This window comes from Panthera pardus, unplaced genomic scaffold, assembly GCF_024362965.1.
Source record: "Panthera pardus isolate Hobbes unplaced genomic scaffold, ASM2436296v1 HiC_scaffold_11, whole genome shotgun sequence".
Taxonomy (NCBI): domain Eukaryota; kingdom Metazoa; phylum Chordata; class Mammalia; order Carnivora; family Felidae; genus Panthera; species Panthera pardus.
The window spans coordinates 51,497,399-51,514,910 of record NW_026526666.1 but is presented as its reverse complement, the minus strand read 5'-3'; the positions used below and the strand labels follow the sequence as shown (position 1 = coordinate 51,514,910).

General features: G+C 38.7%; 1 protein-coding gene across 1 annotated transcript in view; it reads right to left on the bottom strand.

Annotated features, from left to right (window-relative positions):
* The window catches only part of SLC35D1 (solute carrier family 35 member D1), a 50,299-nt gene extending 40,617 nt beyond the window's left edge, over positions 1-9,682 (bottom strand). Inside the window, exons 1-7 of the mRNA XM_019448941.2 lie at positions 9,238-9,682; positions 8,391-8,424; positions 8,207-8,293; positions 7,445-7,512; positions 5,784-5,855; positions 5,082-5,150; positions 2,816-2,918 (exon numbers count right to left, since the gene is read on the bottom strand). Coding sequence (XP_019304486.1) covers positions 2,816-2,918; positions 5,082-5,150; positions 5,784-5,855; positions 7,445-7,512; positions 8,207-8,293; positions 8,391-8,424; positions 9,238-9,440 — 636 coding nt within the window. The 5' untranslated portion in view covers positions 9,441-9,682. The remainder of the gene's footprint in view (positions 1-2,815; positions 2,919-5,081; positions 5,151-5,783; positions 5,856-7,444; positions 7,513-8,206; positions 8,294-8,390; positions 8,425-9,237) is intronic.
* Between the last annotated feature and the right edge of the window lie 7,830 nt (positions 9,683-17,512).

Below are 17,512 nucleotides of genomic sequence, written 5' to 3'. Positions count from 1 at the left end.
TTCTGTGATGAAAGATCACTGAACAATGTAAAAAGTCATACTACCTTCTCAAAAGGAGCTTTGGAAAACTGGAAACAAATACTCAACAACAGAAAACCAGTTGATTAGATACAACCAAACAATGAAATATTATGCGACCACTAAAAATGTTAAATAATACTGATTGATAAGTAAACATGTTCATGAAACTGCACTAAGTGAAAAACAGACTAGAAAACATTATATATTATTGCTCTTTTATTTAAAATTTTACACAGTTAAACATGTACATACACATGCAAATGCTCACATACTCTTATCCTCCAAAACTGCACTTCTCACTTGATGGTAGAATTAAGAGAGATTTATCTTTTCTTCCTCTTGCTTATCTACATTTTCTACTACTTCTATTATACTTTCTACTATTTCTAATATGTATTATTTGTGATTTCTTTAAAGTTAGAAATGTTTTAAACTCAATAGGTGCATTCAGGTCTGAAATGCAGCACTAAATCTTAATGTCACGTGACTCATGCTCAAAGGACGATGATTTAAGCATTCCTGAAATTACACGTAATAAAACTTCTGATTTATTAACAGCATCTCAGTGTGGCCATACTGCCTCTCAGATAAACCATATAACTGATTTCTATGGCCACCAAAAGCATCAATGAAAAGATGTGCCTCATTTCTAAGGCAGGAAAAAAAAAAAAAAAAGCCATAGAACAAACAACCTTTAACAACAGATACCCAGTCAGCCAGAGACATGAGTGTGCTCTGGTAAGTAAGGATGCACCCCCCCCCCCCCACACACACACCCTATCCAGATAACGGACAAATACCAAATTCTTTTTAATTGTCTTGAATATCTTCTTCCCTGCCTTCTTAAACATAGTACATTGACTAAAATTCAATTGAGGGCATCATCATAAACATGCATTACTGTATTGGGTCCTTATATGATGTTGTGATGTCCTTAATGCTGTTTAATCACCCTGTTTTTGAGTACTTTTATCTTTTATAGTTTTCCTGTTTCTTTCTTTTGTTGTTAGCTGACCTTTTATACCACTGCCTCTCTGCCTCTAACTAGAATTCCATCTTCTAGTATGTTGCTCCCAATCCATGAGGTATGAAAAGCAGATCAATATGCTTAAAAGTTCTAATACAAATGAGTCCTAAGTCATTTTTAAGGGAGGAAATGAAGGACTCTCATGGGAATGAAATAGCAGAAACTCTCTTTGCTTTTGTCCAGGTTCTAGAATATACTCTAGATTGTGCTGTCCAATACAGTAGTTACTAGCCATATGCAGCTATTTCAATTTAATTATATTTAAACTAATAATTCAGTTCCTCAGTTGTACCTCAACAGCCACATGTGGCTGGTAGCTACAGTTAATGGACAGTAGAGATAGAGAATATTTCTATCAACACAGAAAATTCTATTGGCCAGTACGGTTTTAGACAGCTGAGGCTGATGGACAAATGGAATGTTATTACTGGTACATATTTTCCAAAGCAGCAAATGGGCTGAGAAAAAAAAACAGAGTAAAACTAAATCTCTAACTGTTCCCTTTTCTCTATTTCAAAAAGATAAAAATTATTTAATAGTAGTAGCTTCCACTAAAATACAATCATCATACAAAGTCATCAAGACAAATAAGTGAAGAATAAGACATAAAAGGTATACTTAAGAAAAAATTGTTGGAAACAATCCACATTGTCCCTATTCTTCAAAGACCTTCAAAATAAACAATCTCTGAGAATAACGAAAACTACTAGGACATTCATTCTATGGCTCTTTCTGAAGAAGGCAAAGCCCCCTGCCAAGACAATACAAACCTGACACTAACACTACTACTGACTAGGTAGGGCATTTGTACTTACAATCTGAACTCCAAAAAATGGTCTGAAGGAGTTTCAGAAATATTGTACATATAATAGGGCAGACTAAAAATTAAGAAAATAAGGTCATCTGACTTAGAAGAGAAAACATGGGTAGGGAAACACAAGATTTAAATGAGATAAAAAATGTACCACTGTTTAGAAAAAACTATGGTGACAGTATCTCATGTGGGTCCTTATATGGGATACATTATGATAAAAAGGGCAATTCCTTCAAATAACAACCCTATGATGTATACAGCTGAGTTCCACATAGCTTCTTCTTACAATAATGTGAACTTATACCATAATGTAGTAAAAGCAATGTGACTCAAATTCTCTGATTTATGGCTTGACCTAAAAATAAAATTTAGTATGTATATATTCAAAGTGTATAACAGACCAACAAAAAATATCTTTAAAGCATGCTGCAAGTTAAAAGAGCTGGGTATATAACATTCATGTGTACGAGATCTAGGCCAAGGAATCCAGCATTGCTCTTGAGAGAGAATGATACTAATGCTCCCTAAATGCTTTCCCATTATTTGTGGGACAAATATGCAAAGTCCATTCTTGTTCTGCAGCTCCTTTCAACACTCACTCCTCAAATCTGCTTAAGGTCTTCCAGATATTTCCTTCTTGTCCAGTTCACAGCCATGAACATTTATGACACTTTTCTCCAATGAACACCCTTAATTATTTCCCTCTCCCAAAGTCAATATTCACCCAATCCTTTCCAGAAAAGGAGTAAGAATAAAATCTAATTGCTAATTAATAACTGAAAAATAAAGTTTTTTATGTGAGCAGCAACATACAGATATTTTACCTTCAGAGATCCCTAGGTCTTTCCCCTCTCTCCTAAGCATTTCTTTATTTTCTGCTTTTTTCCTGACAAATTGACATTACCACTCCTAACAACAGTAAACATCTCTTAAAGATGTAGATTGCTACCTACTTTTGAATCTAATTTCTGTTTTACATATGCGCCATTTGCTGCTGTCAGGACATCATTTATCAGAATGAAAACATATCCTTCCAGGTCAAATGCCAAGTCAGAGCTGTAAAACACAAGCAACACTTTAATAACTTACATTTAAAGAACATGCATGTAATTTTAAGTAGGTCTGAAGTACAATATATGGAAGAACATATTCTTATCTAGGTAAGTGAACATTAGGCATTTTACCAGCTATTAGCATTTCTTGATTCCTGGTTATAGTTTGCAATTTCATACTCAATAGGGAAGTCTTCAGAAATGAGACATACTAACACCTAAACATAATCATTAGTAATTAACCAATCACATCAGTTAATAGCACACTGCTCTGAAATCAAAGTCAGACAAGACCAAGTAACCAAATTCACCATTATAATACATCTGAAGCAGAAAGAAGGCACTGGAACTCAATTTCAAAGACAAGGAAACCAAAAAGATGAAGCTGTTAACATGTCACTTTTCCAAGGATTCATTCACACAAAAGGCAGGCTGTACAAGTGGTTGGGTCACTGGGTGGAATATCTGAGGTATAGATTATAGTTAGTTCTGAGATCAAGCTACAACAGTGTCTAAGCACATAGTAGGAACTCAAATACTTAAATGACTGCTTTAAAAGCCTATCAGGTATAACTAGCAGGATTAGGGAAATTAAAGTTTTCTATTATTTAGTTGACCACCAGGCACAAGATAAGAACTTAGTAAACTGAACAGAATAATGAAAATCTAAGAAAAGTATGTCTTCATTAAATGTTAGCACCCTAGCTAAAATAGCGGCCCCACATTCCACATTCTGTGATTGTGCAAAACTAGTACATATTTATAGCTGACTAGTACATGGAATGAGACTTCTAAGGAGCTCTATGCCACTGCTATTTTAGGCAGAACTAGCCCATGTACAGTCCCTTTTCCAAACAGCCTGACAACCTTTTAACTTCAGACTCCCTTCCACCCAATCTGTTTCCCAAGTAAAAGGTTCTGATTAGATAAGGCTGGTCCAAATCTGCAGGCCAGGGTTGGCTCTGAGGAACTCCTGTTGTTTGACTCTGTTTGGGGCCCCACCAGCTTCAAGGAAATGCTCCAAAGACTAGCAAGGCATCTCTAAAAAGAAAGGTTAAAGGCTCATATACAATTTTTCTTCAAGGAGGTAATATCACCTAATGGGAAAAATAGTTAGCTATATAACAAAATTCTAGTAACTATTCTATCTTAAAAAAAAAGGAATGCAATTTCACTTGGAAATTTAGGGTAGAATAGAATCTGACTTTAATATTTCCTCCTGCCTATACCACAGGGATGATGAAGGTAAATGAGCTAATCCAAGAAGCGCACTGAATTCCCAGATGGAAAATGTATGCTGGGCAGAATTTGTGTCATTAGCAACCCCACTATGCCTCGGGCTAAGTAAAATGTAGACGGCCTCTAGCTATAACTTTAATTTTCTGAGTCTTTGGGCATACATTTTCACCCTACATTTTAAATATTAATCAGCTAATTAATAAATTAATTTATTTTTGAGAAAGAGAGAGAGCATATGTGAACACAGGGTAGGAGCAGAGAACTATGAGATCATGACCTGAAATGACTGAGCGACCCAGGTGCTCCTCTTCCTGCATTTTAAAACTTAAACTTAAGAACAATGGAAAAAGCTTCAGTAATTTAACAGAATGTCTAAGTTATAGCATTTGTGATATATCTTAAGTGAGCACAAATAAAGAAATTCTATTATTTATTATTCCACAAGGCAAATAATTCATTATCATCTGCCTTTTCTAAGACACTATTTTCTTTAGCACTATGCAAAGTAAACGAATACCACATGATTTATAAAAGCACACAGGCTCTGGAGTCAGGCACAAATTCAAATTCTGGCTCTGCCATTTACTAGCTGTGTAACCTTGACCAAGTTACTGAACTCAGGTTTCAGTTTCTTCAACTAAAAATAGGAAAATTATACCCATAGCTTTCAGAGTCGTTGTAAAGAATGCATAAATAATATGTGTAAAATGCCAAACATGGCATATGGTATGTGCTCAATAAGTAGAAGAATCAGATTTTGCCAGCCTTGACCTTAATACAGTCAAAAAGATTGAACTCTCTGAAGAGTCTTTTGGATGTTTTTCAAAGACATGATTCTTACTTAGCCTAAAAAAAAATCTCTTTACTGGTAATTGATTATTATTAATAATTATTGATAATTTCCAATATGTTCTTAATACATTCTTACCTGGCAGCTACAAAGGCTCCAATAATCATCGCAAATACGGTCATCTTAATACCCCAAGAAAAAGTCTTCCTACAAAATAAAACAATTAAAAAATACATACATGTGCCTTTATTCACAAAGACTCAATCTGCAACACAGGCAAAAAAATATATGTGTGTGTGTGTGTGTGTGTGTGTGTGTGTGTTTTCTTTAAAAAAAGCTATAAACAATCATATTTTAAATGCTTCCAAGAAATTGGATATTTCAAAGAACCCCTTTACATGAAGCAAAAAGTTACACAAAAAAGTGTATTCATTTTTTGATTCTTATATTTACCATTATTGAGTTTGCATTTTTGTAAATCAGAATTTCTTTAAGTAGAAAAAGGTCACACGCACTTGTGGTAAAAGTAGCCAAGACGTGAACACTATTTAAAGCCTATACTGATGTTTCTGACCCAGCTTCACCCAGTGGCAACAGTAAGTATAGGAATTCTTAGAAGTGTATCTCATGTTCAGACAGATTCCAACTACAATTCATAATCTTCCCAACTGCTGCTCCCATAAACTATCAATTCCTATAGCAAAGGAAGAAAGTTGCTTAAACTTCTCAAAAGACAAAGTTGAGACAAGACAAATAATTTTACTATTTCACATATGCTGGGCCCCTTTTCAAGATAATTAAAAGTTTGTTAAAGACTACATATATTAGAAATCAGCTCACTTGAGTAAAACTCCTTCAGCAAACATTGTAAACAGGATGGAGAACCTTCTCAGAACTGTAAACATTGGCAAGCTGCAAAAAAAAAAAAGGAAAAAATATGATTAGGTAAAATAAAGTTTAACAATTTACTTTTTTAACTAAGACTCCCCAAATATCTTAAAATAATGTTAATCTCTTCCTTCTATTATGCTGATTAATTCCATTCCACATTGATTAATCTGTGATTAAACCTTTGTTTCTTTCTAGGATTCTTATTTGAAAGCTGAAAGAATTGCTTTTATAAAACTACTAGAAGTGAGAAATACCAAGCTAACTATAAAAAATGGTAGAGATCATGTATCTATTATCAAAGACTAATAACAGCCACTTTATCTCACTCTACGTTTATACAAATACCCTTAACAGTAACCATGTTAGTCTTCCTTTTTTACTAGACTGACCTTACTTCCCACCCACTCCACTCCCCCTGAACACGTCCAACCCTCCAAAAAGCATCTATGATAATCTACCCACATGAAACACTCGATTGTCCTTTTGTGGAAATACTTTGGTCTTCCTCTAAATTACCACAGCATTTTGCTTGCACTAGTCAAACACATATCCTCTTGTGATATAATTATTTCTGAATATATCTCATCTCACTCCAAAGTGCCTTATACTTAGCTGGCAATAAAAAATAGGCTGAGGATGGATAGATGGATGACAATGGATGAAGAAGAGCAAATTCTATAGAAGCAGCACTTTGTAGCATGTCTGCATTTCTTTCCAAGTGGATAATGAGATGGAAAAGGATGCCCCACCCATGAGAAATCTAACTTCCATGAACCCTCTCCCAGAGATATCATCATGGTTATTCTGTCAGGTTTCTTGGGTCTGGAGAAAGAAGAAATGAAAAACGCTTTGTCTCTCATCCTCAGATTATCTCCCCATTGTTTTACAATCATCTACTATGCCAAAGGTTTACCTTAAGTGGAAGTAGTGAAACCATGGATTTCTGTTAAACGGCTTCCCTATGTGTATAATTTTAGTATCACATACACCCAATACATACTATACTCCTCAAGTGGAGAAGCCAAGAATTGGGAGGTTAGAGGATAATTAAACAGTGTTGTTGTAGAGCAGCGAACTACTGCTTTTTTCTAGAAGTGAATACGCTGCTTCTACAGTGATATGGCCATGGGTACAATATTTGTATCAGAGTTCCATCTGATGTTATTTTAACTACTTCATGTTAAAAGAAACACTACAAAAGTTCTCATACCACCCTCTGATTTTGCTTGCAGAATTTGCTTAAAATATGATATTTATAAATTGTATTAAAGAATTGAAACCCCAGAAGCCTAACATATATTCTCCACTACTATATAGGTCTGGAAAAATAATGAAAATCTCCTATCACAGCATTTGATAACATTTTAAGACTTCTATTAGCAAAGTGAGGAGGGAAAAAAACCCCAAAGCAAATAAAACTCTTTCTATTCAAACTTAAAGAATTTAAACTAAAATCTTTTTGGTGTAATCTTCATTATTTACTAACAGAAGCTTTCCGGTCCTTTCATTTTCTTCCAAAATCAGAAACAATGTGTTAAATATTTGACATTCAAGTACAGTTTTAAGAATACATTATATTAACCTCACTAGTAAAATAAAGTTATCCATACTTCAGTTTCTTTGTGCTGAACAGTCCCGTGATTTGGTTCCCAAAATATAGTAGAGGTAGTGGAAACGTCTAGAAAATTTAAAAAGGGATAACAAAACTCAATAATAAAGATAGCTAAAACAAGGTCCTTTCAAACAGAAACAGTTTTGTTTATATGATCAAAATCTTTCCACTTAAAACATAAGATTAGAACTCACACACATTTTTGGCCCCCGTGAAGCACCCAAAAAACATTATTCCTGGATAAACAGCACTACTGTGGCAGAGAGAGGGAAGAATGGAGAAGGAAAAAGAAAACAGAAATATGAATATGATCAAAGCATAGGAGACAGTAACATCACCTGCTTTAAAATATAATGGATTAGCCCATGGCAGAAAAAGGAAAGGCATTTCATCTTCACATGGAGTTAAGCACAGGCAGACAGAAAAATAAGAAAACAAACCCAAAGAACAACGAATGCAGGATACACTGGCTGGATTAGATGGATGTAGAAAATGCAAAACAGCTGTCCTCCCAATAAGTGTTCATCGATTAAAACAACACAAGATCTCAGGGGGCTTTTTTCCCTTAATTTTACAAGAGTGTGTAGGCCTTTTTAAAACACATATTACTAAATTTATTCTTACCTTCACTATACCCTCTCTGGGCAATTTCAAGACTGCAATTTTTAAATAGGCGGAGCACTGACAAAAATATATAGGGACTTCTTTTCAGCAAAAAGCACTAGTATTATTATCATTATTGCTATTATTACTATTTTACCTTTCGAGGTACATTTCTGTCAAGGTCAGGAAACTTGACTACTCTGAGCGCCTTTCCCACCCAGAGAACTGCCACTGTGGCCACCATCTGTAAACAGAGAACACAGATTCACTGTTCTACATATAAAGACACACACAGAAGTTCGAACGACATAAACCACGTAATGCTGAAGATTCCAACTAACCTGGCCAAGTCCAACACATAGTGAGGAGGGAAATCTACAAAAAAGGTAGAGAGAGAGAAAAATACGGGGTCAGGAAAACCCAAACGTAGCTCTGTCGATTCAATTTAAATGCATTTTGATACAAACACCAACATCTGCCTTTTATCCAAATGAAAATCTGAGAAAAATCCCTGCTGGTTGTCAGGCAACACCCCTGATTTTGTAGCCTCGGGCGGCCACTTGTCTCATCTTGTCCGATTCCACAATTTCAGTCAGCTGCCTCCAACAGATTTTTCAAGCGGTGAAGAAGACAGACATAGGTGTCTTCAACGGCTTCACATCTTTAAAACAAAAATGCTGCTTCTGCCTCAGGGTCCCAGTGACAGCGTCAGAATCGTCTTAAACGAGCTTGAGGATGCGCACGTCCCCAGAGGCTGTCAGCAAACTCGAGGAACCCTGAAGCCCCGGACCCCGGCCCAGGATGCCGGGAAGGGAAGGCATCCCCTCGCTCTGCTCCCAGCCTGGCATGCAACGGGAGCCAAAAGTCACGAAGCAACTCCGCTCCGTTACTCCGCAGGGCAAGGTCTCCTGGGCGCTGCACAGTAGGCACGGCGGGCGCTTTCCCACCGCGGCGGGTACGCGCGCCGGGCCGTCCGGGGCCCCGCGCCGAGAGCGGGACCCGCACCCCGGCCCATGCGCCAAGCCGGCCCCGCCGCCCGGGCCGCGCGTCCGCCGCCAGCCCTCTCCGGCGCCCGCCCAACTTTGTTCAGCTTCAACTTTGGCAGCGTTAAGTCCAAGGAGCCGGCGCCCCGCCGGAGCCGCGCGCTCCTCCCCACGGCCTCGGCCGCCACCGCCGCCTCGGCCCTACCTGTAATTGGTGAGCACGCTTTTGTTGACCACCACGATCAGGAAGGAGCTCACGCCGTAAAAGCCGGCGGCCAGCAGCTTCAGGAACACCGTCAGCGTTTCGGCCGACGCCATCCCCAACTCCTCCTCATGTCTGTGTGTGGAGGATTTCGCGGGGGCTTCTCCTTTAACCCGGGCATGCTGACGTCTATGAACTTCCGCCATGGCTGCGGCGGCGGCGGCCTGTGAGAGGAGCGGCGGGCGGGCCCGGCGGCAGGGCCGAGCGGCGCGGGGGGCCTGTGGCTGTAGTTCCCGGGGGACTCGCGGGGCCCTGATCGGCGGGCTGTGTCGGCTGCGCGCTCGCTGCCTCGGCTCCCCGCACGGTAGCCGCCCATCCCCGCCCAGGGGCAGGAACGCTGGGTTTCACACCCTTGGGGACTGGGCTCGGGCATTGTGCAACGCGGGGTCAGAGGGTAGGGGCCGCGCCGGGATTGGTCTGGGTAGGGGTTGGAGAGGGCCTGGAGAAGGGGAGGCGGCGACCCTCAGTCGCGGGCAAAGAAGGAAAGGAAGCCAAAGAGCAACCACTCGGGGACACCTGAGCGCCAGGCGGCAAAGCAAATTCACCGAACGCCGCGGCCGCCCGGCGCCTGCGCGCGAGCCTGCGCTGGGTCTATCAGCGGCCGCGTACCTACAGCTGGGGAGACTGGAGGCAGGGGGAACTGGAAGCCGTATTCTCCAGATAACAGCCGCAACAAAAGTACGGACCATCCTCCCCTCGGTAACAGGTGGCTGGCTGACTTATTCTCAAGGTGTGCGCGTCGAGACCTTGTTCTTTTGGTCTCTCCTGCAGAAGGTCAAAGCCCTTCAAAAGTATCACACGTGGATAAAAGTAAACACCAAGCATTTCATTCTACATTCCCTCGGGCTTCTTACATTTTCTGAACTCAGAAACACCAAACAATACTTTCTTTGCAGATCAAAGGAAAATTTGTTTAAGAAAAATGTACACATATCCAAAAAAGTAGTAAGATAATCAAGCAGCTTATGCGTTGATGACAGAGTAAGGGTTTGGGAGGTGCGTTCCAATTCTGGGATTCCTGCAAATGCCCTCTCACTAGCCATGTGCCAATTAGTTGACCTCTCTGGGCCAGCATCTCCGTATCTCTATGGATGTTAAGCTAGTGCAGAGCTAGTTTTCAGTAAGTGGCAGTCAATTATTACATAACTGAAACAAATCATTATTATCAGCTTCAACAAAGAAATGACATAGCTAATATTAATGTCAGAAAAACAACTTTGAATTATTTTTCTATATATTTCATCTATCTTTTTTATTTCTTTTAGCCCTTACTTTTAAATTGTGATGAAATACACATAAAATTTACCATCTCAACCTGTTTTATTGTTATGGTAAAATATGCTTAGTATAAAATTCATCATTTTACCACGGGGTGTATAATTCAGTGGCACTAAGTACATTCACATTATTGTGCAACTCTCACCACTACCCATCTCCAGAACTTTTTCATCATCGCTAACTGAAATTATGTAACCACTAAACAGTCTTTCCCATTCCTCCTCACCTCAACCTCTAGTGACCACTATTCTTTCTGTCTTTATGAATCTGACTATTTTAAGTACCTCCTGTAAGTGGAATTATACAGTATTTGTCCTTTTGTGTCTGATATTTCACTTAGCATAATGCTTTCAAGGTTTATCTACTTGTAGCATGTGTCAGAATTTCCTTCCTTTTAAAGGCTGGATAATATTCCATTCTGTGTATATCTTTTGATCCATATCTTTTGAGTTATTCTATGAACTCCTTTGTTTTCTGAATATTCTGAAACACTGGTGCCCAGAATGAAGTTCTTAACATGGCCCACAAGGACTTAGGGGATGTGGCTTCTGCCCACATCTCCAGAGGCACTCCTCACATTTCCCTCCCTAAGCTGCAACTAAATTAAATTATGGCCAGTTCCGTGAAGAAAAATGCGGGTTCCTGTTTCTGAGTCTTTGCTCCCATTATTCTTTCCATCTAGGTTGCTTTCTCTCTCTCTCTCCTCTCCCCAGTCTCCTGAAGAACTCTTACTTTTCCTTTAGTATTTAGCCAAAGCATTACTGCCTCTTTGGGTACCTTCCTTCACACTGTCCCTCCACTACCTCCATAGAATTGATATCTCTCCTTTTGTGCCCCTCGCACCCCATCTTTGTACATCCCCATTATAGAGGCTCTGGAATTACATGTTTGTATGTCAGTCTGTTCCAGCAGACAGTGAACTCCCTAAGGACAAGGACAGGTGGGATACCTAGCACCGTTTAAATGTTTTTGCTAAATGAATAACTTTTTAACAATAAGGAAAAATGGCCATATTTCTTCCCTAATTGCTAGCAGCAGAAGAAAAATAACTAGAAAGTTTTATTTTGGGAACTATCTTCTGTGAAAAAAAATACTATAAAAATAATATCCCTCATAACAAAAGCAAACAAGCAAAATAGACCTGTATTACATAAAAAGTATCTTCCCCTCTTCCTCCCCTACCCACTCTTTAAAGAAAGCAACTGCTAACAGTTTAGAGGTTGTGTTAAGTGCCATGTTCTGTTCACATATGAATACATACATGTACACGGATGTATGTATACACACCCATATCCATACACACAGGTGTATATTTACACATGCATATTTAATACATTTTTTAACATACATAGAACAGAACCAGGTAAGAACACTGATCCTCAAGCCAGACACTGTCTCTGACACTAATTTTGTGACCTTGGGCAAGTTACTTGACAATACTGTGCTCAGTTTCCTTATTCATAAAATGAGGATTTCGCTTAGCACCCACCTCATGGGGTTTTGGTGAGAAATGCGTAACGAAGGTAAAATACTTAGAATATAGTACATACTTCACAAGTGTTTATAATAATAATTACTATTATTATCATTAATACTATTATTATGCAAACTCTGTTTTCACTTAGTATTTTTAAGGATCTTTCTGTGTTAGTAAAGAAATTCTACCCCGAATAGCCAAAGCAATTTTGAAGAAACTAAAGCAGGAGGCATCACAATCCCAGACTTTAGCCTCTACTACAAAGCTGTAATCATCAAGACAGCATGGTATTGGCACAAAAACAGACACATAGACCAATGGAATAGAATAGAAACCCCAGAACTAGACCCACAAAAGTATGGCCAACTAATCTTTGACCAAGCAGGAAAGAATATCCAATGGAAAAAAGTCTCTTTAACAAATGGTGCTGGGAGAACTGGAAAACAACATGCAGAAGGTTGAAACTAGACCACTTTCTCACACCATTCACAAAAATAAACTCAAAATGGATAAAGGACCTGAATGTGAGACAGGAAACCATCAAAACCTTAGAGGAAAAGACCTCTCTGACCTCAGCCATAGCAATTTCTTACTTGACACATCTCCAAAGGCAAGGGAATTAAAAGAAAAAATGAACTATTGGGACCTCATGAAGATAAAAAGCTTCTGCACAGCAAAGGAAACAACCAACAAAACTAAAAGGCAACCAACGGAATGGGAAGATATTTGCAAATGACATATCAGACAAAGGGTTAGTATCCAAAATCTATAAAGAGCTCACCAAACTCCACACCCGAAAAACAAATAATCCAGTGAAGAAATGGGCAGAAAACATGAATAGACACTTCTCTAAAGAAGACATCCGGATGGCCAACAGGCACATGAAAAGATGCTCAACGTCGCTCCTCATCAGGGAAATACAAATCAAAACCACACTCATATATCACCTCACAAGAGTGGCCAAAATGAACCTATTAGGAGACTATAGATGCTGGAGAGGATGTGGAGAAATGGGAACCCTCTTGCACTGTTGGTGGGAATGCAAACTGGTGCAGCCACTCTGGAAAACAGTGTGGAGGTTCCTCAAAAAATTAAAAACAGGCCTACCCTATGACCCAGCAATAGCACTGCTAGGAATTTACCCAAGGGCTACAGGAGTGCTGATGCATAGGGGCACTTGTACCCCAATGTTTATAGCAGCACTCTCAACAATAGCCAAATTATGGAAAGAGCCTAAATGTCCATCAACTGATGAATGGATAAAGAAATTGTGGTTTACTCTTATGTGGATCCTGAGAAACATAACAGAAACCCATGGGGGAGGGGAAGGAAAAAAAAAAAAAAAAAAGAGGTTAGAGTGGGAGAGAGCCAAAACATAAGAGACTGTTAAAAACTGAGAACAAACTGAGGGTTGATGGGGGGTGGGAGGGAGGGCAGGGTGGGAGGGAGGGCAGGGTGGGTGATGGGTATTGAGGAGGGCACCTTTTGGGATGAGCACTGGGTGTTGTATGGAAACCAATTTGACAGTAAATTTCATATATTAAAAAATAAAACAAAATAAACAAAATAAAAAAAAAAAAGAAATTGTGGTTTATATACACAATGGAGTACTACGTGGCAATGAGAAAGAATGAAATACGGCCTTTTGTAGCAACGTGGATGGAACTGGAGAGTGTTATGCTAAGTGAAATAAGCCATGCAGAGACAGACAGACACCATAGGTGTTCACTCTTATGTGAATCCTTAGAAACTTAACAGAAACCCATGGGGGAGGGGAAGGGAAAAAAAAAGAGGTTAGAGTGGGAGAAAGCCAAAGCATAAGAGAGTGTTAAAAACTGAGAACAAACTGAGGGTTGATGGGGGATGGGAGGGAGGGAGGGTGGGTGATGGGTATTGAAGAGGGCATCTTTTTGGATGAGCACTGGGTGTTGCATGGAAACCAATTTGACAATAAATTTCATATATTAAAAAAGAAAAAAAAGAAATTCTACCTCATTCTTTTTAACAGCTGCTGAAAATTCCATTATAGATGCATCATAATTCATTCATGTAACCTTTCCTATGGGCATTGAGGTTGTTGCCGGCTTTTTGGTTATTAACACTGCAGTCTTTATTATCCTTGTCCATTCAAATTTGTAGAGGTATAAGTTTCTAGATGTTGAATTGTTTAATTACAGGCTATGTTTCTTAAAAGCATTAACAAATGGATCTCCAAAGAGACTGTACCAATTTTACATTCCCGCTAGCACTGTATGAAAATGCACCCCTCTCTTATAAAGTCAGATGGCAGCAATAGAGACCACTGAAAAAGGCCAGATGGTTTGAGTGCTTCCTGGTGGAGGGATGAAATGCCAGGTACAAATTTCTTCAATCAATCAATTGCAATTGATGAAAATTGCAACGAATGAAAGTAAATCTCATAAAAGTATTAATCCAAAAAACTACTGTTGTTTTTCTCAGCATGATTATGTTATTTATTTATTAATAAATATTTATTAAGACCTACCATAGATAGGCCAAGAACTATACTGGATTTTCTCAACACCAGGAATGCTTTGTAGACCCTCAGTAAAGTGCTGTGAAGTCAAATGGAGTCAAGCATTTGTATCAGGTGCCCATAAAGATAGATGTGCACAATCCAGCTGGGTTTTTATTATAGGTATTTAGACTTTTTGGTACTTTTAGGTATTTCAATTACTTAGACCTATTTTCTAACCTCAGTAATATTAATCACAGAATTATATATTGGAGATTTATATATTATTTATAAAATTGAATAACGGTGGAAGTATCTAAAATTGTATAAGATTGGGAAGACTTGATTTAAATATTTTCATTGATATACAAGTCTACTCTATTTGGAAATGTCAACATTGTACCTTGATATGTTTTATATTTTGCTAGGTGGAACTACTGGTGGAAAAATCTTCTTTATAATTAAAACATGTCTTTTTATCAAAACATTGCTTTACCCATCATGTTTCTCCACCAGGAAAAATTGATTCTGTATACTATTTGTTAACATAACTCACGTTATTTCTTTTCCCTGTACTTCTCCCTTTCCCTAAGCTCACTTGCTTTTCTTATACTGGAATTTATGTGGGATATTTTGGTGCCCACATCTATTCACCAGTTTCTTATTTCACTGCCTGCTTAGATCATCCTAGTGACCTACTGTGTTGTACCACTGATTATTTTCTAGCCCGGAAGCAAGGGTCATATGTGTTTCCTATTCAAACAATGCCTTTAAAATTCTGTGAACTAAAAAGCTTGGAAGGGGAATGGAGCTTCTCTGCAGTGCCTCATACTTCTCTATGTTGGGCTCGAAGATATGAAATTATTGATTACTGATGATGAGCCTGGCCATGTGCTATCATTGTGGTTTATTATTTTATTTCATCCTTTCTACTCTAGGAAGTAGGTATGGCAAAACAACTTATAAATAGGAAAACAAAGGCCAAGAAGGAGTCTTAGGAATGCCCTGAGTCCTACAGCTCTAAGTGACTGTGCAGATTTGGCCCAGTGTATTTAGCAGTGTGCTCCTACACTACATAGTCCTGCCCCAAGTGGGGTAGATGAACATACTTGCTTTTATAAGAAGTCTGGCGATACCATTTCCTCCTTCAATTACCAAGTTTAGTATTTATCAACCATATGAAGAATAACTAGGATTAAGAAATGACAATTTATTAGTCATAGTCAATCATGACCCAATCACAAATACCATACTAGTCATCAAAGTAGGCATTGAAAATGCAAAGGCATTTAGAACTCAAGGTGTTTACAACTGAACTTCATACAAATCGACTGTAAATCAGTTGTTTTGATCCTCCTATCTCAGTGAACTTGGCCTCACTATCCACCGATTGACCATGGCTCTACCCTCTTATAACCATTCCCCCATCACTCTTCAACCCACCTGAAACTAGTTTTACAGCCTCCACCACACTGAAGCTGTCCATCCCTAAGTCATCAATGACTTCCATGGAAGTAAACCCTGAAGACACGCAGTCCTTCTCTTGTTCTTCCACTCTACAGCATTTGCACTACTGATCCTCTCCTCTCCTTTAGCCACACACACTTCCCTTTACTTCTCTGATGCCACACCGTCTGAAACACCTCCTAGTTTTCTAAATATTCCTTCTCATTCTTTCTGCTTTACTGGCTCTTCCTCATCTAGATTTTTTAAGTAGAGTTTCACATTCCTCGGGGCTTCGTCTTGGGTCTTTTCATTCTATACATTCCTACTAATAATTTCATCCCACTTAATGGATTCACTTACCATTTGTCATTTTGCCAACACTTCCCAAATTTCTATCACATGGGTTCTCTTGAACTCCAGATTAGTATATACAACCGTCTCCCGAACATCTTCACTTGAATGACTCTGAGGCCCCTTGACATGTATAAAACTAAACCGATCATTGTCCCCTCAACCCCCGCAAACTGCTTCTCCTCCATTGTCCCCTATTGTATCAGGTAATGAATCCCGACTGGCTGCTATCCAGCTATTTACTTAGCCATCCCATATATTTACTACTACCTGTTTATCAGGTCCAATCAGCATAATTCAATCACTATATTGAATCAGTTGATTTTGTACATTTAGATGATCAAGATATCTATAGACAATATTATGGCACAAAGTAGGAGATTTGATGTAACCCTGAGATAAAACTGTAATCATGTACTACTGGCCCTGCTATATAAGTAGTAAACTATTTCTAGTTGGTCCTTATGAACAGATATAGAGAAAAAAGCATTTGCCATATCAATTAATTAGCTGAATACTAGGTGCAAGGAGCTATGGTGTTAATCTGCTTTAGTAAAAATACTACATGTGGAATATTAACTACAACAAAAGTCACCTCCTGATTACGTTTATGACCATCCTCAGATATTTCTCAAGATCTGCTTTCTGCATTGGACAAACAGGCGACTTATGTGGGAATGTGATAGGTATCACCACTCATACATCTTTCTAAGTCTTTGGTAATGGGCACTAACCTCTGCAATTCCCTTGAAGATATGCTATTCGTTTTGTTTACTGTCCTAGTAGGATGGAAAGGTTCCAGAGGCTTCCTTTCTACCATTATAGTCCTTGTTCCATGGGTCAAATTGCCAATGTAAGGATTTTACCAGTTGCCATGTATATCTGTTATGTCTAAACATGTATTTCTTTTAAGTTTATTTTAATCCGGTTTTATATCCCATCTTCCTTAAAATTCATTTCTATACATATTCCTCAGGTTTATATTGATGTAAGTTAGGAAAATCTGGCAATCAGCTTTTTTGGTTTATAAGCTGCTTCCTCCTGGATCGGACTTTGTACTTGTTCCCCTGGAGCATGCGGATATCTGACCCTAGTTACGGGAACAGTGGATAGTTCTCAAGCAAGGAAAGACTGATATCCTCAGACACAGGAGGACAAGCTGCTTCCACTGACAGAAGAGGTTCAAAGTG